Source organism: Pelodiscus sinensis, chromosome 5 (assembly GCF_052426305.1).
Source record: "Pelodiscus sinensis isolate ZL-2025 chromosome 5, ASM5242630v1, whole genome shotgun sequence".
In the NCBI taxonomy this organism is placed as follows: Eukaryota; Metazoa; Chordata; order Testudines; family Trionychidae; genus Pelodiscus; species Pelodiscus sinensis.
In genome coordinates this window covers 28,380,797-28,403,266 of record NC_143056.1, presented here as the reverse complement: position 1 = coordinate 28,403,266, position 22,470 = coordinate 28,380,797, and the positions used below count along the sequence as shown (strand labels likewise).

At 41.2% G+C, this 22,470-nt stretch overlaps 1 protein-coding gene across 14 annotated transcripts in view; it reads right to left on the bottom strand.

The window, feature by feature from the left end:
* Positions 1-22,470, bottom strand: part of DICER1 (dicer 1, ribonuclease III) — a 108,915-nt gene that overhangs the window by 7,845 nt on the left and 78,600 nt on the right. For all 14 annotated transcript variants that reach the window (XM_075926644.2, XM_014578870.3, XM_006133693.4 and 11 more), the window contains 9 exons: positions 19,791-20,004; positions 18,708-18,861; positions 16,288-16,470; positions 15,882-15,987; positions 15,597-15,772; positions 14,503-15,286; positions 13,377-13,532; positions 6,355-7,237; positions 2,574-2,842 (listed from right to left, as the gene is read on the bottom strand). In XM_075926644.2, coding sequence (XP_075782759.2) covers positions 2,574-2,842; positions 6,355-7,237; positions 13,377-13,532; positions 14,503-15,286; positions 15,597-15,772; positions 15,882-15,987; positions 16,288-16,470; positions 18,708-18,861; positions 19,791-20,004 — 2,925 coding nt within the window. The remainder of the gene's footprint in view (positions 1-2,573; positions 2,843-6,354; positions 7,238-13,376; positions 13,533-14,502; positions 15,287-15,596; positions 15,773-15,881; positions 15,988-16,287; positions 16,471-18,707; positions 18,862-19,790; positions 20,005-22,470) is intronic.

The window sequence follows — 22,470 nt, the reverse complement described above, 5'->3', positions numbered from 1 at the left end:
GGCAGAGCAGCTGGGGTGCTGCCGGGTTGGTCCAGTAGCGCCAAGGAGCGGTGCTGCGGGACCAACCGGCAGAGCCCCACCTGCTCTACCACAGGCCCGGGGCTTTGCTCCACGTCTCCCTGGTCTGCTGGGGGGGGGGCACTAGCTGCGCCCCCCCTCCCCCCCCAGCAGACCAGGGACACGGGGAGCAAAGCCGCAGCGGCGGCGGGGTGCCGCACCTCTGAGGCTTTGCTCTGGCAAAGCCTCAGAGGCGCGGGACCCCTCCGCCTCCCCGGCTTTGCTCCCGGTGTCTCTGGTCTGCTGGAGATGGTCCCCAGCAGACCAGAGGCACCGGGAGCAAAGCCGCAGCGGCGGCGGGGTGCCGCACCTCTGAGGCTTTGCTCTGGCAAAGCCTCAGAGGCGCGGGACCCCTCCGCCTCCCCGGCTTTGCTCCCGGTGTCTCTGGTCTGCTGGAGACGGTCCCCAGCAGACCAGAGGCACCAGGAGCAAAGCGGCAGCGGCGGCGGAGTCCCGCGCCTCCCCGGCTTTGCCACAGCAAAGCCTCAGAGGCGCGGGACCCCTCCGCCTCCCCGGCTTTGCTCCGGGTGTCCCTGGTCTGCTGGAGACGGTCCCCAGCAGACCAGAGGCACCGGGAGCAAAGCGGCAGCGGCAGTGGGGTGCTGCGCCTCTGAGGCTTTGCTCTGGCAAAGCCTCAGAGGCGCGGAACTCCGCCGCCGCTGCCGCTTTGCTCCCGGTGCCTCTGGTCTGCTGGGGACCATCTCCAGCAGACCAGGGACACCCGGAGCAAAGCCGCAGCGGTGGCGGAGTCCTGCGCCTCCCCGGCTTTGCCAGGGCAAAGCCTCAGAGGCGCGGGACCCCTCCGCCTCCCCGGCTTTGCTCCAGGTGTCCCTGGTCTGCTGAAGACGGTCCCCGGCAGACATGGGGCACCCGGAGCAGCTTTTCTCCCCCCGGAGGTCGAGGTGGCAGGACCGCTGCGCTCTGGGCGGTCCCGCTGCCTGCAAGCTCCGGGGCGAGAAAGCCCTGTTCGTAAGTGCAGATCTGACATAAGTCGGATCCGCGTAACTCGGGGACTGCCTGTATTAGCCCCACCCAATATTTATTTCTAAAAGAGGTCTAACAGGAAACTAGACAATGTGCAAATCCTCCAAACAGCTATCTGTTGCTAAACAAATACGCAACTGTATTTGCAAAGTGTATTTCATACCAAACTTATTGCAAGATACTTTAGAAGCTCTATTCCCTTTTAAATATAACAGAGGAAGAAGAATAAATGTCAGATACCAGGCAAGGGACAAAAGATATTTTAGAAGTGAGATTTGAAAAACGAAGAGCTAGTGACATGGAGAGATGCACAGAGACTTTCAACTGGCAGCATCTGCTGAAGCAAAGGACATTAACTGATTAAATTAAAGGAAGAGACCTGGTAACCCAGTGCCAAAGTAGCACAGGGAGCAGATAGAGAATTAGATAAACTGCTGCTGCAAAACTTTAAGACTAGATTCTACTCCACTTACTCACTCTAGATAGACATGTTATAATGAATATTATACAAAAGTAGCAGAGTCTGATCCTTTCTGATTAAATCATTTTCATCCATCTGAGTCTCATGGCATCAAAATAAATATCTATTTCTATGACACTTCTGCCTCAGTTGTTTTTTCATCTTGCAATGAAAAATTTAAAGGTTTTGGTTAGTAGTAAATGCAAGGGTGATAAAAATGTATATATACACCCATACATATTCAAATCTTTTGTCTCAAACTGAATAACTGAGCAGCAAACTACTGAAGGCAAAGATGGGAAGTGTACAGTGACAAATTTAAGCAACAAAATTCTTTGAAGGTAGGCTCTTGCTCTGAAAGTGATTAAACCACATCTTTTAAAGATTTAATACAGAGGACACTTATCAGACAAAGATCAAACCAGAACTGCAAGGAAGACTGGAAAGGGGAAAAAAGGGATAAAGTCTCATCTTTCTGTTCTATGTAACTGGTTTGAGTCTGACCCAGATCAGCTGGGACAGGCCACTGCCAGGATATGGTTATTTAGTAGCCTATTTGAAATGAGTTTGTTTTAGTCACTTTTCAAGCAAACAAGTGTCCATCAACATGTAACATGCCTTGTTTTCTTGGCCAGTCCATAGTCTATGTTTACAAATCTTCAACCAAATTGCTCTTAAAACGGTTCAATTGAAAGATTCTAACAGTATTTTCCTGGCTAGTGAAAATAAGGCTTCTCAGTCAGTCACAGAAAACACTGTTGAAGTGGTGTGGGAAAAAATTGTGTTATAAGCATGAAGGGATGATATCACCTACAATGGATCTCAAAGAAGATCCCAGGGTAAAGCCTGTTATCACTCCAATTGAGAAGTTGTTCTCTGAGCACTTTCATTCAGTAAAAATAACTTAATGAAAGCATGCAGTTATGTTAAATACATTACTATATTATTGGAATCCATGTGCTTCTTTGGCTGCTATACATTCAAAACTAACATAAAAATTTGTATTGTGCTAAGAATTCAAATGCTATGCTAAAATAGACATTTAATACAAACATTTTCAAATGATGCTAACCTCAGAGTCCATTCCTTGCATTTCATTCTTTTCCATCTGAAACTGCACAAAGTCATCAATAACATGGAACAGCTCAGGAGAGACAGCTTTGAAGTACTTGTGGTAGTCATACTTTACAGCTAATGATGCAAAGATGGTGTTATTAACTAGAGCGGATCGCAGGTCAGTTAGAACTCCTGGAGAGTGCTGCCGTGGGTCTTCATAAAGGTGCTTGGTTATGAGGTAGTCCAAAATTGCATCTCCCAGGAATTCCAAGCGCTGGTAACAATCTTAAAGCATTGTAAATAAAAGAATGCAAAAAAAAAAATCAACACAATTAAGTTAACTTACCACATTCTTTCCTGGCCTATCTAGATAGAAGATGTGGCTTTTTACTATGGAAATACCACAAATTAACTAATGCTCAAAAGAAGATAAATATCCATATTTAATATAAGTATCTTTGTACTGGATTTTGTTTTCAGTATCATCTTAAAAGGTTGCTCTACTTGTTTTAATGGATTCCGAAAATTTAAAAAAGCTTCACAGATCATATGTAGTAATGAAGCCTCTTCTAAACCAAATGCTCATAAGCACGGTGACAAAAATATGGGTTTACACTGATGGCTCAAATGCCTTATATCTGACTGATCAAAACAACATCAAATGATAGAACAACTGTGTTTATGTAAATAGGCAATGGTAACCAAGCTTCTAAAGATTCAAAAAAGAAATAAATACACTAAAAAAAGTGTGTGGAGGTGGTACTTTTGTAATATTTCTGAGCTAATCTTCTATGTCTTTAGACTTTGTGTAGTTTAAATGTTCAATTGTGCTTCACTTGCAGACGTCCTGCCTTGAGTTTTGAATTGGAGAGTTAAATATTTCCCCCGTCAACCAAATCAGGAGACTAGAAATCTAAATTCCTAGATTCTATTCAAGTTTTTGGTGCTGTGTAACTTTGCTCATGACACTATGCCTCAATTTTCTCATTTGTGTAATAAGAATAACTGCCTAACTACTACCTCATGTAAATATTGTGAAACTTAAAGGTAGTCTACACTACTGCAGGAGATCGATCTAAATTATGCAACTTTCAGTTATAATAATGTGGCCCAAGTCGAAATACTTGGATCTACTTACTATGGTGTTTTCTCTGTGGTGTGCCAACTGGAGATGTTCTCCCATCAACTCCCTTTTCGCTTCTTGTTGAGGTAGAGTACCGAGTCAATGGAAGAGCAATCGCTGGTTTGATTTATTGTGTCTATAAATGCAATACAGCCGGTCCCCAAGTTGCGAACGGTCGACTTTCGACCGTTTGCAGTTACGACCAAAACCGTTGTAAATGGCGGACCCTGAGTTATGAACGTGATCCATGCTTACGCACAGCTCAGTTGCATGTAACTCAATGGGGTCCGACTTACAAACAAACTGAGTTACGACCAATTCCTTGGTCCATAACCGTTCGTAAGTCGGAGAGAGGCTGTACATCTATCCCAGCTGGATTATCTGTGCTGTCGATCCAGGCCATAGCGAAGACATGCCCTCAATATTTGTAAAAGAACACCTCTTTCTCCAGGTAAAGGCACTTTAAAATGCAATGTTAATTTTTAATACTACATACATTCTCGTTGTTAGACCTCTTTCTTAGCATACTAACATTTCAATAAGATTTGTTTTAACTTAGGAGCTGAGGGTTTTTTTGAGAGGTGTTTCTCCTGGAAAATCATCACGCCTGTTTTCCCTGTGGCCCCATGATGTTTTGTCAAGGCATCACTAGATTGAATGTAGTCCTTTTCTAAGATCTAGGTCCCATTAGGTGACAACATCCTCAAAACCCACTGACTTAAGCATGAGATGAGGATATACAATACCTACGTCCCCACAGGACTGGGCTTACAGGTGATCCCAAGCATTCTCAAACTCAGCCACTTTCAATGAACAACAAACTAATTCAGCCTATAGGTGAGATCTTGGCTCCAGTGAAGTTATTAAGAGTTTTCCATTTACTTCAGAGGCGCTATATTTTACCCTAGGCTTTTTAAAAGCCTATATCATTATGATAAACCTTTACAACTGAATACAGGCAGTCCCCGGGTTACGTACAAGATAGGGACTGTAGGTTTGTTCTTAAGTTGACTCTGTATGTAAGTCGGAACTGGCGTCCAGATTCAGCCGCTGCTGAAACTGACCACCAGTTCTGACTTACATACAGATTCAACTTAAGAACCCCAGGCGTCCCCAAGTCAGCTGCTGCTGAAACTGATCAGCAGCTGATTCCAGGAAGCCCGGGGCAGAGCAACTCTGCCTCGGGCTTCCTGTAGTCAGCGCTGGTCAGTTTCAGCAGAAGCTGACTTGGGGACGCCTGGGGCAGAGCAGCTGGGGTGCTGCTGGGTTGCTCCAGTAGCGCCGCTCCTCGGTGCTACTGGACCAACCCAGCAGCACTCCATCTGCTCTGCCCCAGGCGTCCTGATTCAGCCGCTGCTGAAACTGACCAGCAGCGGCTGAATCAGGACCTGGGGCAGAGCAGTTGGGGTGCTGCCAGGTTGGTCCAGTAGTGCCCAGAGCGGCGCTGCAGAACCAATCGGCAGCGCCCCAGCTGCTCTGCCCCAGGGTCCAAAACAAAAGCCTGGTCTGCTGGGGGGGGGCACGCTAGCTGCGTCCCCACCCCCCCAGCAGACCAGGGACACGGGGAGCAGAGCCGCAGCGGCAGCGGGGTGCCGCGCCTCTGAGGCTTTGCTCTGGCAAAGTCTCAGAGGCGCGGGACCCCGCCGCGGCTGCAGCTTCAGTCCCGGTGCCTGTGGTCTGCTGGGGACGGTCCCCAGCAGACCACAGGCACCCGGACTGAAGCGGCAGCCGCGGCGGTTCCCCGCGCTTCTGAGGCTTTGAGCAAAGCCTCAGAAGCGGGGGAACCCGCCCGGTGCCCCTGGTCTGCTGGAGACGGTCTCCAGCAGACCAGTGGCACCGGAGCAGCTTACGAACGGGGCTTTCTCGCCCCGGAGCTCGCAGGTAGCAATCCGCCACCTCGACCTCCGGGGAGAGAAAGCCCCGTTCGTAAATGAGGATCCGACATAAGTCGGATCCGCGTAAGTCGGGGACTGCCTGTACTGAGTTTCTATACGCATAATTATGATTATTCGAACTCAGACATTTTGCAAACAATGAACTCCTGCTCCAGAAAATAACCTTGTTTTGCTTTAAAAAGTAAGCATACTATGGAAAAAAACTCAAAACACACCGCATGAATTCAAAGAGCTAAATATTTAGGTCTGTAGTCAGGAAGGTAGTTAAACATATGTCTGCCTATAAACATGTAAGTAGTCAAAGGAGATATGATACTCTTTGGAAGAAAATCAGTGAAATAAGTGCTGACAACACCACTTCTTTAAAAACCATGGTGCTAATTTTAGAGAGGCACTGCAGTTTCTGAGATTCTCTGTTAAGTCACTCTGCTGAGTATAGGACTGATGAGAGAAAGAACAGAGATAAAATAAGAAACGACTCTATAGTTTAGAATAAAAAACTGTGTTATGGTGCCCTATATCACACACTTGAACTAGGGAACTGTGACTCACTCATGAGCCCTGGTAGCAATTTAGAAAGGTAGAGGTCACTGTTAACTGGCACACCTCTTACAAATCGGATGTAAGAAGATCATTCTTGGTATTTATTTTTGTATTGAGAGGAATTCTTTTGACACGCAAAAAGTCAAGATCTGTGCACAAAAAGAAATCTGCACTGTGCATTCTTTATTTATATCAATTTAATACTGTAATGAAGTAATTTTGTTAAGACAGCTTACCAGTAATGGTATTGTAATGGTAGGAGGCATGAGTAAATGCCTGAAGAAGATAAGCCTTATTCTTAAAACTGTAGTTAATTTTCTTCTCAAAATTTTCAAAACCAGATATTAGGTGATTCAGGGTTTTTTCAGCATCTGGGTGATCAAACATACACCTTGGTGGAATCTTCAAACAGCCATACTCCATTTCTTTACACAGAGAACACTCTGAATTAGCTACAGAGGCAGAAGCACAGTTTGGTGGAAGATTTTTCTGTTGACTGTTAAAATTCTCCCTGCTAGAATACACAGTGCTTGTCCACTCAGTTTTTTTCATTACTGGGAGCACCTTCAGCCCTAATGAACACAGGAAAAGCTGAGCAGCTCTTTCACCACAGCTGGTCAGATAGCAGCCCAGCAATGCTTCCACACAGTCTGCAATGCTTTTGTCAGCAATACACTGCTCTGTATGCAAGTCATACGAGATAGACTGTTTTCCTGTGTCAACACCACAGTTTTCTTCCGATGGATTCCAGAAGCCTACTACAAAATCATCCTCTTCAACAGCTTTGCTAGGATCCAGATAGCACATAGCATCCCAAGAACTGTAGTCAAAATCATCAAAATCTGAAGAAAACTGAATATTACTTAGGGACGATTTTTTGGGTGCTTTCCATTCATAGCTAGAATCAGTGGTTGAAAAGGGTGAGAGAGAAATTTTCTTCACAAAAGCCCCAGATCCCATTAACATGTTATCAATGAATTTGATATGTTCCTGATCATATTCCAAAAAATCATCTTCAAGGTCAGCTTCTTCCTTGGGCAGTCTCCACATTAGGTCTTCATCCTCTTCATCATCATAATCGTCATCAAGTTTACCATTAGCCAACAGGCTTTCTTTTGTCTGAAATAAGAAATAAAATGAGGCACAGGGAAAAAAAGAGAAGGTATAATTACTTTTAAAACAAGTTTTATAATTCTATAAGCACAAGAAATAATTTTCAATTATAATCATCAGCTAACTTTAAAAGTATGACTTTGGTTTTTGTCAGTGTACATCAATTAACTTGTTTAATCAGCTACAAACAGCAATACCAATTAATATTCTCATTCTAAGAATAAAATAATTGCTTTGGAGTACAAAGAAAATTTCAAATTAAATTTTCTATAAGCAACCTTTATTTTTACAACATATATTAAAAACAGTTTCATACAATGAGCATCTATGGTTCATGGAAGTACAAAAAGAGAAGAATATTTGTTTTACTTGCGTCTAGTACACAAACCTCTTAAAAAATAACAACCAATGGACCACGTATGCATATCGAAATGGGAGAAGTGGGGAAGGAGACGAATTTTCAAATTGATGATGTTAGATGTACAAAAATTTATTTCTCTCTCTGGCTGCTAAATAATGCTACTATACACTAACAGGAAAGGAACATTAATTTTATCAGGATTTTTTTCAAACCTTATTTGAGATAAATCATAGGTATTCTTTTGAGACACTCACATCAACATACATGAAACATGAAAGAGGGTTTCAGTGAAACAATGATAAAAAACCCTTTTGTCCTCGTGTTGCTGTAATCATTTTTTTCCAAGCAGTAAACTGCCAGTTTTTCCACTTTATCAAGTAGTTCATAGTCTACTGACAAACATGAAGGAAAACAGGTAACATGCAGTGATTTTATATGTAGAAAGAAAAACCAAAACCAAAACGAAAGTTTGGCAAAAGTTTGATGTTTATGTGGGTGATGGCCTGAACAGACTGAGTTGGGGATTCAAAAAGTTGGTAAGTTTTCTAACTTAAAAAAGCCACAAATCAATTTTTGATTATGCAATAAGAACTGTATTTAAAGAAAAAGTCCATTAAAAATTGAGACAACGTAGAGAACTTCCACACACTATTTTGGCAAAAAGATTTTGCCAATTTGTCATGCATTTTTGTAGTATTACAAATATTTCCTGAGACCAAGCCTAAGAATGGAAAATGCACAAAGACAGCATATTTCTTTAAAAAAATGCATTTTTGGACCAAATATTAATGTATACATTAAGTGAAAAATACAACAAACAAACAAAACCTCCAAAGGGGATACATTAAGAAACTGTTAGTTATCTTAAGAGGTATTTAAGTTAAACAAAATCACCTGGATACAGTTTAGTTTAATTAGACATGGATATAATTTTTTTAAATTGTTGCTCTATTTTCTTTCTAATTTGAGCATTTGTCATTGAAAGGAGAAAAAATTAGTGATACTTATGATTAATGAAAAAATAAAAAGTATTTGTATGGACTGAAGTACACCACCAAAAACAGGTATGTCAAAATGTTACCTAAGTAAGGCCAGGTCTATGCTGTGGGGGAAAGGTCGGCTTAAGATCCGCAATTCCTGCTACATAAATAATATAGCTAGTGTGACGTATCTTAAGCCAAGCTTGGCAACAGCTCCACAGCAGGAGGTCGATGGGAGAGAAATGCTTCTGTCAACTTCCCTTACTCATTGCGACAATGAGGAGTACCGACGCTGACAGGGATGCCTTCAACGTCCTATTTAGTAGGTCTTTACCCCAGTAAGTGGAGACGTGGCCTAAGGATTGCACTGGCAGCTTGCCAAGGCCCTGATCCAAGGAAGCATTTAGGTCAGTGCAGTTGATTGCACACTTGATCTTACACCACTGAAGTCAATGTAAGTTTTGTGATTTCATTGGAACAGAATCAGACCAAAGCACTTTCCTGGATTGGGTCCACTACCTAAGGTTCATTCCATTTTGAATAAAATGTAATAGTTTATATTTCCTTCATCTTTAAGTACGGATGCATGGCTTGCTGATACTCTGGCCTCGCATGCAGTGTTCCAAATGATCTGATTGTGAGTATATAGTATTCTGGAAAATGACGTATCAGGAGGTCATGTTTCCATACTAGAAAAGAAAATGAACTCTAAAACTCTTGATATCTGGCTTGAAAGCAAAATGTTGAGTACTCTAACAATGACAGATAAACAAACTTAATCACATCTATCATGCATGAGATCTATCAATATTAACTTTTCCAAGGGGGGGGGGACCCTGAACTACAGCATTGATACAGATAAACGTACTCTGTGAAAAAGAACAAACTATACCTAATATTTCATTATATCTTGGGTGATTTTAAAAATGTATATAATGCTATATAGTCATTGGGAAATTCTGATCACTTTGGTTTTTGCTAGATAGCACTTTTAAAGAAACTACTACCTCTATACTTCAAAACCCACACATCTCCAAAAACTTCAATTTACAGTAAAAACCTGTGTTATCCGGCACGCTCGGGGATTAGGGCATTCTAGTTATCTGAGGGTCCTATCAACCTAGGAAAAACCAATGGACAATAAAAGTAAAACTAAAATTTTTAATATTGGTAGTTTTGTAGTGTGAGGCAGTTGGTCTCAAATTTCTATTTTGAGTTAAAAATGATTAGTACTTCTTAAATAAATTGTTAAGCCAATCATGGAAACCAAGCCAGGCCTGTGCATCTGAAGATGTGACAGTATTGTGGCTGGGTGCAATGCCGGTTAACAAAGTTTTCTGGTTAACAAAGTGCTGGATAACAAAGGTTTCACTGTATTTAAAATAAATTACAAACACAATTTTCCCTATAACTGCTTGTATTTGAAATTAAAGATCAAATATGCTTAACTGTTTCTTTTATCAATTTTAGTATTGAATCAGATAACTAAACTACCTACATGTTTATTGTATGGTTTAGCCAGCCAATAATCCCAGCTGATGTCTACAATAATTCAAAGTGTTATCAAAGTGTTGTAGTTAACCTCCCCAAAAAGAAGATAATTTATTCCTGGATAGTGAAATGACTATTTTATTACTTGGCAGCAGTAAACATAGCTTGCTGAGATCACTGTCCAGTGTGAGTCCTTTATTTATTTTATATAAATACAAATTTGTGGCTGGCAAGGGGCACAGACAATTAAAGGGTTATGAAGAATCATTTCCCTAAGTAATTTAACAGCTGCAGCCCCAAATATTTTTTTTTTAGACAGGCATAATAATAAAAAATCCTTTTGAAATGAAACTTCGGTATAATACATAACTATAGATTGAACCTCTCTAGTGCAGCACCCTTGGCACCTGACAGTGCCGAACCAGAGAATTTGTTGGATCATGGCAAGTCAATATTGTCTAGCAGCATTACTAATATTTCTACTGCTTACTGGGTCTTAGAAGACATTTGGGGTAAATTAGACCAAAATAACAGCATAGAACACTGAGCGTCAGGACTGGTAGCTGTAAACAAACTTTATGAGACTGTGGGACACTTGGGTCACAAGTGGACATCTGACAGCTAAAATCATGCTAGACCACGGATGTTGCCGGATCAGAGAATGCTTGACTCGAGAAGTTCAACCTGTACCATAATCAGGTTTTATTCATCAATATAGATTTAGTCATACAGTACGTCTGTATAACAGTCCTCTTGTGTGCCCTCTGGTGGTTCTGAAGTCAGAATAGACTTCAAAATTGAACTGAGTCAAAAAATAACATTCTGAATACTTACAAATTCAGTCATTATTAACTGATTTTTTTTTTAATAAGGAAGAGCACCCATTTTTTTCTCTAGAGCTCATGAGTGAAACATGCAGATATTACAATTCATTTCTAAAAAAAGCTTATCTGCGAAGCTTTTAATTGAGATTTGCCATTCTGATCCTGATGCTAGTTGGCCCCACTTCATGGAAGAGTAAAATTCACCACCTTAGCTCAGTGCTTCTCAAACTTTTTGGCCCACAGTCCACCACGATCAATGCAAACCTTTCTGTGGGCCACCAGCCAACCACCCAGGATGACAAAATACCTTTCCTTATCTCTAAATACCTTAAATACTAAACTATTCATATTAGGCTACTGGAGCTATAACATAAGGAGGCATATATAACTGATAAGAAAGGAAATATGAATTAAAATCAAAATAATTAAACTAATTAAGTGCTTTATCTTTATCATGTTAGTTTACCAAACTTTGTTTTAAATAAAGTCAAATATTAATCTGTGTCCAAAACAAAAGGTTTCAACGTTGTCTTTATTTATGGCGGGAGGGGGGCGGGAATGGACCTTTTTTGAGTTGGGGGGTCACTGAGCCACAGAAAAATCAGTTGGGGACCACACAAGTGAAATGCATCCTTACCCTCAAAAAAGGAAATCCCAACCCTCACTGATTTGGGCTCTATATGAGACACCTAATTCCCCTGGCATTCCAGCCCCACGGGAGGAGGCGGGGGGGAGAGAAGACCGTGTTTCAGGGCTTCCCACAGGCTAGATTAATTTTTCTGGGGTCCTCGGATTAGTAGATTTTGTGAGCCTCCTAGGCTCTAGAGTGGGGACAAAATGAGGGGATCAGAGTGTGTGAGAGGGCTGCCAGGGATAGGGATGGAGGTGCAGGAAAAGATGAGGATGGAGGGTATGGGTGAGAGGTAGGGGTACAAAAGTGGGCCATGAGTGGGGGATCTGGCCAGGAGTTTCGGTGCAGAAGGGGAATGAGGCTGCAAGGTCTGTCTGGGAAGAAGGGTGCAGGAGTGGACTGGGAGGGGTGCAGTGTCTGGCCAGGAGGGAGGGTGCAGGAGCAAGGGAGGATACAGTAGCGGGCTAGGGGTAGGGTTTCTGGACAATGAGGAGGGTGCAGGAGCGGGTTGAGAGTGTGGGGTCTTGGCTTAGGGGAAGGGCTTACATGGACTTTGCGCCCCTTGCTGCTCTCAGGCACTGTGTCTCAGGCTGTACCATCTGCTGGCCTCAATTCCAGCCAATAGGAGGGAGCAGTGGAGAGAGTCTCCAGGCAACGTGTCCATGCACTGCCATTTCCCCAGCCGGGGTAGGGGAAGTGGCAGTGTGCAGAGCCAGATGTGGCAGTGTGGCACTGGGATTTCTCCCTCCTTCCCCTACAGCGGGAAGCTGGCACTGGCGCTCCAACCTTGTAGGGTGCGCGTATGTGTGTGTGTGGGGGGGGGGACCACAAGCACAGACTTGTTGCTGCAGGAGAGGGCTGAGCTTCGAGCCATGGATCACTTGCCAGGTAGCCACCGAGTCCTAGTGGTCAGCGGAACACAGTTTGAGAACCACTGCATTAGCTGCATCAGGATATAAGATTAGGAAACAAAGCACAGTTTACAGTCAGCTGTAACTCTGGTTTTAGGATCAGTGGATGAACTGCACAACATGAGATTAGAACTGCATTTTATGAGACAAACAAAACATCCAAAAGTAATCAAGATCTTTTTGTATTCTCCCTGGATAGGAGCTAAATAGATCCTTCAGTCCTTGCCTATTTAGAGTTTAAATTTCCAAAAAAAGAAAAATAGTTCTGTTTGAGACCACGGTAGAAAAGGAATCATCAATCTTCAACCATTAACGATAAAATGCCATCTGGCAATAGTAAATTACTATTGAGAAACTTCTCAAACCAATCATCACATCCACTCAATCACACAACTAAGAAATTACTAGTTATATTAGGTAGCAGTTATGGCACCTGGTAAAGTAGGACAAAAACTAGCTCACAGAACAAGACGTTGTGCTGCCCATACTGTGAAAGATGGGCTCCTGTTCACCAATATGATATTTAGCTATTAATTGTCTTCAGCACAGAAAGGTTTGTCAAAATCATCCTTTATACTTATATAATTCACAGTTTGCATAAGGGGAGAAACACTTCAGATTATGTGAGCTTTCACAAAAGTGTGTGAGAATAACAGATAGAAGTTCTCTTTTAAAATATTTAAACTTTTATATCACTGAGATATACACTCATTACTGAACTATGTTCAGTAATTTGATCCACAAATTGCCCTTTCTAAACTCTCCATCAACATCTCCCCCCATATGTCATAAATTACAGTGACATATTAGGAAAGTAGACAATGAAGATGTAGGAAGCTATATTTTGCTGAAGCATGATAAAAAGAGGGCTCATTTTCCCATCCTTCCATTTTGTGATTTATTATTATATACATAATAATTCTTAGCATTTTTTGATCAGACCTTACCATTTCATCTTTCTCCCACTTGTCTGTGTTACTTTTGTCTTGGTTTACTGTGTAACCAGGAGGGAGCCAGTTGACAGGTGGATCAAATATAGATACCACCATACGACTAGGCAGCCCCTTCTTCTTCCCAAGGCGATACAAGTTACAATTGCTGACCTTAAAGAAAAAAACACTTAGAAACATCTACAGATACCTGCATACAAAAGTATAGGAGAATACAAACATCCTCAATTTTATGTGCCTAAACAAATTCTTGTCCCTTTAAAATAAGCCACAGCATGTGTATAAAACAAAGAGTTATGCATTTCTTATTTAAAATAAAACATTATAGAATATCTTATGTACAGATATATTTTCCAGTTCTCAGAGGTTATTGAGCACAATAGCTGTTACTGGCCAAATACAGTACTAATACAGTATGGCTATGTCTAGACTATGGGGAAGATTTGAAAGATCCGATCTCAGCTGGAAAGCAGAGCTTTCGAAAGTGAAAGTAGTTTAGATGCAGCTTTTTCGGCGACCCTCCCCCCTTTGTCGAAAAGCCGTGTAAACCTCATTTTTTGAGGAAAAGCAGCTTTTCGACAAGGGGGGGCTCACCGAAAAAGCCTCAACCAAACTACTTTCACTTTCGAAAGCTCTGCTTTCCAAAGTGAGATCGGAAGAAGATATTCTTTTGAATCTTGCCGGTAGTCTAGATGAGCCCTATCTGTTACTGGCCAAATCCTGCCATAAAAACAGAAGTAACTTTTTAACATTCATGTCTCTAGTTTCTTGACAAATTAAACACTTATTTATAAATAAAATTCTAACTTTATGAATAATACTAAAAATCTACTCATTACACATACCATTAAGCACTAGCATTCCAAATTACCACTTTAACAAGATGTATCACAAGCCCATTGTTTAAATTAAACCTTGGCATAAAAAAATGTAACAGTGCTGAGAAGTTTCTCCGTAAGTGTAGCCTTATTAAGATATAATTTATTTTGATGGTATCTCAAACAAATTATTTTAGTCATTTTAAAGGAGAGGATTGTATTGTATAATTGTATTCCCAACAACTATTTTATCATGTCTTGTAGCCAATGTTTAACAGAATTGTGATAGATCATTAACTACTCACTTTTTTACTTCTCATATATGACAGGCGTCCCTCATGGGCATCTGGGTAAGTGCAAAACAAATAAGTAGTGATGGCATGCTTTAAAAATGAATCCCCAAGCATTTCAAGCCGTTCTAGATTAAATCCATCACTAGCATTTGAAAGTGTCAAAGCCTGAAGAATGAGACCAGGGTTTGGGCCAAGAGTTTTTGAAGAGTATCCACTGGAATGGTTCTTTTCAGAATCCATTCTATCTTTTGAAAAATCAAGAGCTTCTGAAGTACTGGTGGTCACTGCCATTTTGGGGCTTCCATCTGAGGTAGATTTGTTAACATTTCCATCAAGGTATTTATTACTCAGTAGAGTACATTCATTGCTGGACTTGCGCTGGTTCTCACTGTTGTATAAATTCTGAATGGGATATGAGGTAGTTGGTTGTACAGGTATTTCCTGCCTGCAGTAATTCAGATGATTTACTTGGCAAAAATCTCTGTTAACTAAATCACAATTGCCATTGGCAAGATTTTTATTAAAAGAAACACCATTAATTGCTGCAAGTTCTACTGATACATCAATTTGGAGTTTACTGGGTGACTCATTGAGCAATGTTATGTAGTTCACAGACATTTGGTCATGATTTTCTGCAGAAGAGGCTCTATTAGCACCTTGATGTGCAGCATTTTCAGGGACTACAATTGTGCTGTGCTTACAGTAATTTTCATTCTCTGCTAAAGAAGAGCTAGGAATCAAAATGAAGGATTTGCTGTCAATGGACTTTTTCCACCCAAAGTCCAGGTTAGGATATCTGCAAAATAAATGGTGATTTTGATTAAAAATATCTCAAAATGAATGCATGAGAAAATTCTATATGAGAACTCTATATGAGAAAATTCTAAATTTAACATTTTTACATGTTAAAAATATTAGGGGTTTTTTACAAGAAAGAACAATCATTGAAGTATCTAACTCCACTATTTATAATCGAGTATTTTCTAGCTACATGCCCGATTGAAAAAATTATGTAAGCCATATAGAGCAGATTAATTTTGCACTGCTGCAGCAGTTGCAAATTTTTCTAAGATTTGTAATACATATATGTGCAGCACAGTAAATACCTGAAGTCTGCAGGAAGTGATTTAACCCCTACACCAGCATCAGTAGCTGTTTGGGCTCTCAGTTCCTCTGCTGTCAATAGGCAGTGCAGACGATAAAGTATGCTGGGGAGACAAACTGCTTTTCTCCACAGAGATGCTGGAATAGGATGTATAGCACAGAGTTCTGGAACCAATATCTTTGAAGGAGGGAGAGAGTTTTACTTTTAAAAAATAATCTCAAAAGCTCTTAATATGGTTAGTGATGTAAGCTGAATTAAACAACTTAGAATGGAAACTGTTCATTACCTGCTTATTTTGCAGACTTTCCCACTTAGCTTTTCTCTTCTCAGCACTACTTAGCGGAAGAGCTTTCCCCTTCTGATTCAAATGACGAGGAGTCAAAAGATTAAGTCTAAAAATATATTTTGAAAACATTTCCTTTAATGTAAATATTCAAAAAAATCAATTAGTTCAACATAATTGGTTTAAGTTAATGGTTTGGACCATCAACATTTTTTTAAAAGCTTTAAATTTAGAAATCAGGCTCCTTAAAATGACTCAAGCTGATTGTCCAAAAAATGACATCAAAAAATTTCAAAATAAGATTGTACTTTATTATACAGCTTACAGCAAAACAAAATGAGTCATCACAACTGCTTCAAGACTGAAAGTAAGAATTAAACTAGGTTTATACTATTCAGAATCTTCTCACCTTGAAGACGTGTGGTCCACATCCAGCAGTGGCTGGTTGAGATTGGTCAGATCAAGATTATACTTCGTTTTATAATATTCAGCAAAAGTTTCATATTCAGGGGAAGGAAATTTACTGAGTGGAGTAAGATCAGTGTATACATCAGCAACGTAGAATCGATGAGGCTGATCAAAATTTCGATACCTAAACAAAAACAGATAAGCTTTGAAAAGCATTCTTCAAGCAAATTTTCTATCTTAGGCTCTGATTCGGCACTGGGATCAGATGCTAAGTTGTTAAATATCTCAAGTAATTAGTTCATTGTGCAGAAACTGAATAGATGTGCCAACATCAAATACTATAGCAACAAGTATAGTATAAGAACTTACATACATGAGAACAGAAAGAAAATCAAGTGCCCTATACAATTTGTCTCAGTGAAGAAAAGGGAACACAAATACACAATTTTAATAAAATTAAGAATAAATTTTGAAATAATTAGATATAATGCAAAAAATATATACTTTAGATGAGGGGTGGGCCAGATCTGGCCCACCAAGCAGGTGGATCCGGTCCGCAGAGGCCCTGCTGCTCACCTGCCTCCAGGCCAACTAGGGCCTGGGAGTGGGGGAGCACACGAAGCCTCCGCGTGCCTTGCCAGGTGCACGTGGCACTTTGAAGCACTGCACATTGCTTGTAGGGCAGGGAGGAGAGCAGAGGAGGCTTTGCATGAAGTTTCCTTCACCCTACCCAGGCCCTGCGAGGAGCCCACGGAACTTCAAAGTGCCACATGCTCCTTGCAGGGCAGGAAGAGGCTTTCCGCGCTCCCCTGCTCCCAGTCCCTGATTGGCCTGGGGGTGAGAGAGTATGCCAAGCCTCTTCCAGGGAATGGGTGCCTTGTGGAAAGGGAGAGCAAAGGGGCTTCCACACCCCCAGACCAATCGTGGTCTGGCGGTGGAGTAGCTCTGCCCCTTCCCATTTAGGCCCCACCCCTTCCAGGGTGGCCTGGGAGTACTTCAAAAAATTTTGAAGTGGCCCCTGGGCAAAAAATTATTGCCCACCCCACTTTAGACTGTATGCTTCAATCTTAGTACTTTACAATTTTAGTACATTACGAATGATAAATATTTCTGTTAACGGATACAGAAATTTAGTCCCAACAAATTTATTTGATCAGAAACTCTTAAATATATTTAAACTTCTCTATAAAAACACTGTGGCCCTATCATACTTAATTTTAGAAAGCTTAAACAGTTTGTTGAGTCAACAAAATGTTTTTTCAGATAAATAAAAACATCTGAGCAAAATTTAAAAAAAAAAAATCCCTTGAAGAAAGATGGAAGGATGTGTCCCCCATAAGGTAAGTAAACGTTCCACAGAAGCCCATAATGATACAAACTTCTGCCAATACTATACTTGGCATTTTAGACTGGTTCTCAAACATCTAAAAACATAAGAATGGCCATGCTATGTCAGATCAAGGTCTGTCTAGCCCAGTAGCTTATCTTCCAGACACCGGAGCAGCCCCTGCTTGCAGGGCACTCAGGCCTGCCGTGGACAGGGGCTGCTCCAGACAAGAGTAGACTCTGTTTGCAGTGAGCCCCCTGCAGGGCTGGAGCAGGCCCATGCCTACAGCAGGCGAGTTACGCATTACCTGTTTAGGGTGACGTTTATACATTAATCTTTCACATCCCTAGTGAATACCATCTGGCCCAAGTGTGCATGTAGACTGAATACCATTCAATGATGTTAGCAGTCTATGTTTTCCACTCCACCCTGCCTACTCGTTATTAGTTAGAAACAAATAATTCCCACTGTTTTAATCATAATGGGACAGACCTTCAGCTGGGGTCAAATGTCTTAGTTCCATTGAAGTCAATGCAACTATGAAATTTATGCCAATTTAGGACCTAACCCCATGTCTGAGCCATGCTCCAATGACACAGTGATTAAAACACTTGTAGCCATTAGCAATTTGTCTCTGCTATCATTACCATGATTGCTACTGCTGATGAAGCTGCACTGAAAAGGCCATTCTTCACTGTCTTGGGGACTGCTCTGGCACACTATCAAGAAAACATAACTAGAGACAGAGCTTCTACCAACCTCCCCAAGTTAAAATAGTTCCAAAAAACTAACTGCTGGTAAAGTCACAGCTTTAGGCAGAATACTAAGTACATTATTTAGTGACTTATAGTGTTCTTTATAGGGATGTAACAAATCTTCTAGTAACAATACCTGAAAATCCCAGTATTAGATTTCTGTATAAACATTCCACAAACTTATCATCAAAATGATTTCATGATTAAATAATGTAATGTATTATCAGATGTTATCTGATTTACCGTGTATGCTAAATATAGGTTGTGTAACTTATCTGGCAAATGCTTATACAGGTACCTTTTTTACACACCAAATATCACAGACGATACACTCCTCACCTTGGAATGATAACTGCATCCTGGTAATCTTCTAATTTGAAAATAAATGGAGTTTCTTTTGTGTACTGTGTACTGGGAATGCCTGTACGTGCTTCAGATTTTTCAATATCTTCCATAAACTTAAAGTCAATGTCCAAAGTGCTGGAGTCATCAACTTAAAAATAAAAGGATACATTTCATTTATTATGTTGGGTTTTTCAAACTGGAAACTCTATTATTTTTAATTTGCAAAGTCTAATTTTTTTGGGTAGACTATTTGCTGTCAATACACCCTTTGCCTTCCCTCTTCCCTTGAAACCTTGCACTTACACCACCACCCCTAGAGATTTTTAGATCCTCCCTGTTTTCAGGTGAAATATACTGCTATGAGATTATTTGTACTAATTTCAAGCACACTTAATTGCCAAGAAGTGAGGAAAGATAACAATCAAACTTACATACTACAGGTCGGACATCCCTGATCCCGCACCCTCAGGACCTGAGTGGTCCCGAAGAAGGGAGTTTGCTGGGCCAGGGGAGGTCAGGCTTGGGGCTCTCCTAGGCCACTGCCAGGCCAATGCACTGCCCTTGGCAAGTGGCGGGGGCTCCACTCCCAGCTGCTGCCCTGCTCCAGCTGATGGGGCTCTTTGGCCATCGGAGTCTCCATGCTTCCAGCCAGTGGGGACTTCGCTGCCCCTGGGCAGTGGGGGTTTCCAGGTCTGTGGCACCTCCAGCTGCAGGGGCTGCCCGCTTCCGGCAGGCAGCAGGTTCATGCCCCTGGCCAGCAAGGGCTCCATGTTCCCGCTGGCAGAACTCTGCTCTAAGCTGGCAGAGCTCCCCACCGAAACCTGCTCCAGCTGCCCCAGGCCACTAACCCTCCAGGCTGCTTGCTGGTAGAGCTCCCAGCAACTGGCAACCTACTGGACCATGGATGTTGCCAGCCCAGAATGTCCCGGACAATAGAGGTTCAACTGTAGCACATATCTATTGTGACTATATTATGTGATACGTAAAATATGATAACAGTGAAGGATGGCAAAATGTTAAAGTAACTAGGTCATTGTTATAAAGCAAAGTGAACATTTAAAGAAACTCAATCCTTACCAACATTAAGAGGTAGAACACAATAGGCTGAATCAGCTTCTGTAGGTCTGAACTCTAGTGCAGGTTTCTCAAGCCGAAGAATATGTGAGAAAATGTATTGGTGAAGTCTTGTGATCAGCTCAAGCATTTGTAAAGACAACATAAATCCAGACTTTTTTAGCTCAATAGATATGGTAACCTCTCCAGAACGTGTGTACACAGGAAAGTGAGGAATCTAAGTTCATAAAGAAAAATCAAAAGATGATTGTTGTAAAGCAGGCTTTTTCTGTCCACGGCCTTCGCGTATAGCCCATCCTGCCACACAAGGCCCCTCACACAAAACCCAGATACTCAGAGGAGCATGGGCAGCACAATGCAGTTTTTGTGAATGGAATTTGACCTTATAGGCATCCTGGAACTCAAAGGCACCAAGAAAATAGGGAGGTAAGCATAACTAGATAACGCCTAGCTGAATTTACAGATAAGTCTCATTTGACCGTAGCTTGACCAGTCTTAGGGGCAAGGGGAAAAAGTAAACATAGGGTAATAAAACACAGTTGTCTCACACTAACTATGCCCCATCTGGTCCTGTCCACAAGGGGATCACGCATACATCACGAAAATTCCTATAGGGCAGTATTGTCATACTACCTCATCACTAGCCTATCAGGCCCTGCCAAATGCAGACCCTCGCATGGCACAGACACCGAAGTTTTGTATAAAAGACCCTCAATCCCTTTGTTCAACGGAGGTTCCGTGTATTGAGGGCACGTGTCTTTTTTTTGCCCGGCTAAAGGATTGATCACCCTGAGGCTGCCTCCCCACCCTTTGAGTCAAATATAGGGGTGCACGAGTCCTGAGCATGCTCCGAGTTCTAGTGTGTCTTTCTGTTGTTATTGTTTCTGGATTTGTAAGTATTGCTTAAATGTATTAGTTATTGGTTTAATTAATAATTAGATTGTGTTAATTTCACTGTGTAATTCTGTAAAGCGTATCTAAGTTCTGTTAACCACACTGTGTAAATTGTATAATTTTGTGTTGTATAGCAGTGTTGTATTTAGGTTAAGTATAAGTGTTAGAAATAGAAGCCCCGGAGTTGTTAAGTTGTAAAAGTAGATTTATGACTAACTCCACCAGCTGTCCTAAAATAACCATAGAGGGGCTGGCTTTGGACGGTTCTTTTATTATCATTACTTTGGCTTTGGTTTTTGTATTTTTTATTTGTATGCTGCGTTGTCTTAGGCAAATTAGGGATAGTGATTTGATATGAGTGAATTGTAATCAAAGAATTGTAATCAGTTGGGTATAATTGTGCCCAAGGTTTTCTACGCAGTAAAAGTATTGAGCAATTGCTAGTTTAAACACCTATTTGGTAATTATTGGTTTTGACAACTTAATAAAAATCATTTGTTTCACCATCATCCAGTAGTTTTCACTGGGTAGTCAGCTTTAACCCTTGAGGCTCCCATCACATCACCGAACCAAGGTGCAACAATGATAAAAATAGGTACTGAAAGACGCCTTAGAAAATACCATATGTACCTCTTCAACAATAGGACTGTCCCTGAAGGACAGTGATTAACGTTTAATCAAGATTTATATACTAATGCATATTAACTTATATTCAGAAATGCAAGTGGAAGCCATCATTTTGATACAGAGACAGTTTCATTGTTCAGAAAAGTTTAACTTCTCTAACAAAGAAAATGACCATTTTCTAGAGAGCAGGAGCTACCTGATAAAAGCTCCCTTTTTAAACTCCAGCGTTTTTCTTAATTTCGCTGTATTTTCTTATCACTAAGGGCATTGCTATCCCGATTCCTCACTGAGGATTTCATTTTGTCCTGTGAAGAGAGGCTAGGCGAGGAATATTTTCTTCTTGCTTTGATCCTTAATGGTTTCTTTCGGGATTGATGAGAATCTGAATCAGAAACAATATAATCATCCCTTTCCTCATGCTAATGTGAACTCACATGAAAGCAAGTTTTGTATGAGGCAAGTGCCATCTTTAGAAATGGGTTCAGTGATGATGTGCACCAGCTGAGGAACAAAGATCAGGAACTGTGCCCTGAAGGGGCACAGAATTATAAATAAGTGACCCAAAGTGTCTGACTGGTAGTGGGGGAGGAGTGTGCAGAGAAAGAGGATGTGTAATGGGGCTTGTGTTCCTATAAAACACAACATCCATTGGATAATTGGGGTGGGGTGAGACAGAGGTGTTACTAACTTTACCAATAGTGAGATGCAGACTTCTGGGAGGGAGAGAGCTGATGGGCCAAGGCACCCCAGGAATTCTAGGTGGACACTAAAATGAGGGAGTGGCATAGCTCTGAAAGTGTCCATAACCTCTGCTCTGTGATACCATAGAGTCCTGCTGCTACAGAGGTGCTGAAGAAGCTGCAGAGTGCAGGTGAAACTGCCTAGTGCAGCACCATAGTTGGCATTGTGTGGACAAACTTTCTGAACAGCTAACAGAAGAGGATTTACTCTGAGCATAACATAAGCACAGATCTCCTTCTCAATGGATGGCTGGGGAAAAGAACAGAAAGAGATGCATTTCTTCAGTTTGTGCTAAGCCTTATCACCCTTTTTCTGCTCAGATGAGAATAATCAGAAATGTTCTACTTTAGAAGAGTTTAGCATAATATAAATTATAATGAGAAATGTATGATAGGAAGAATTTAAACTACAGCAATAAGGG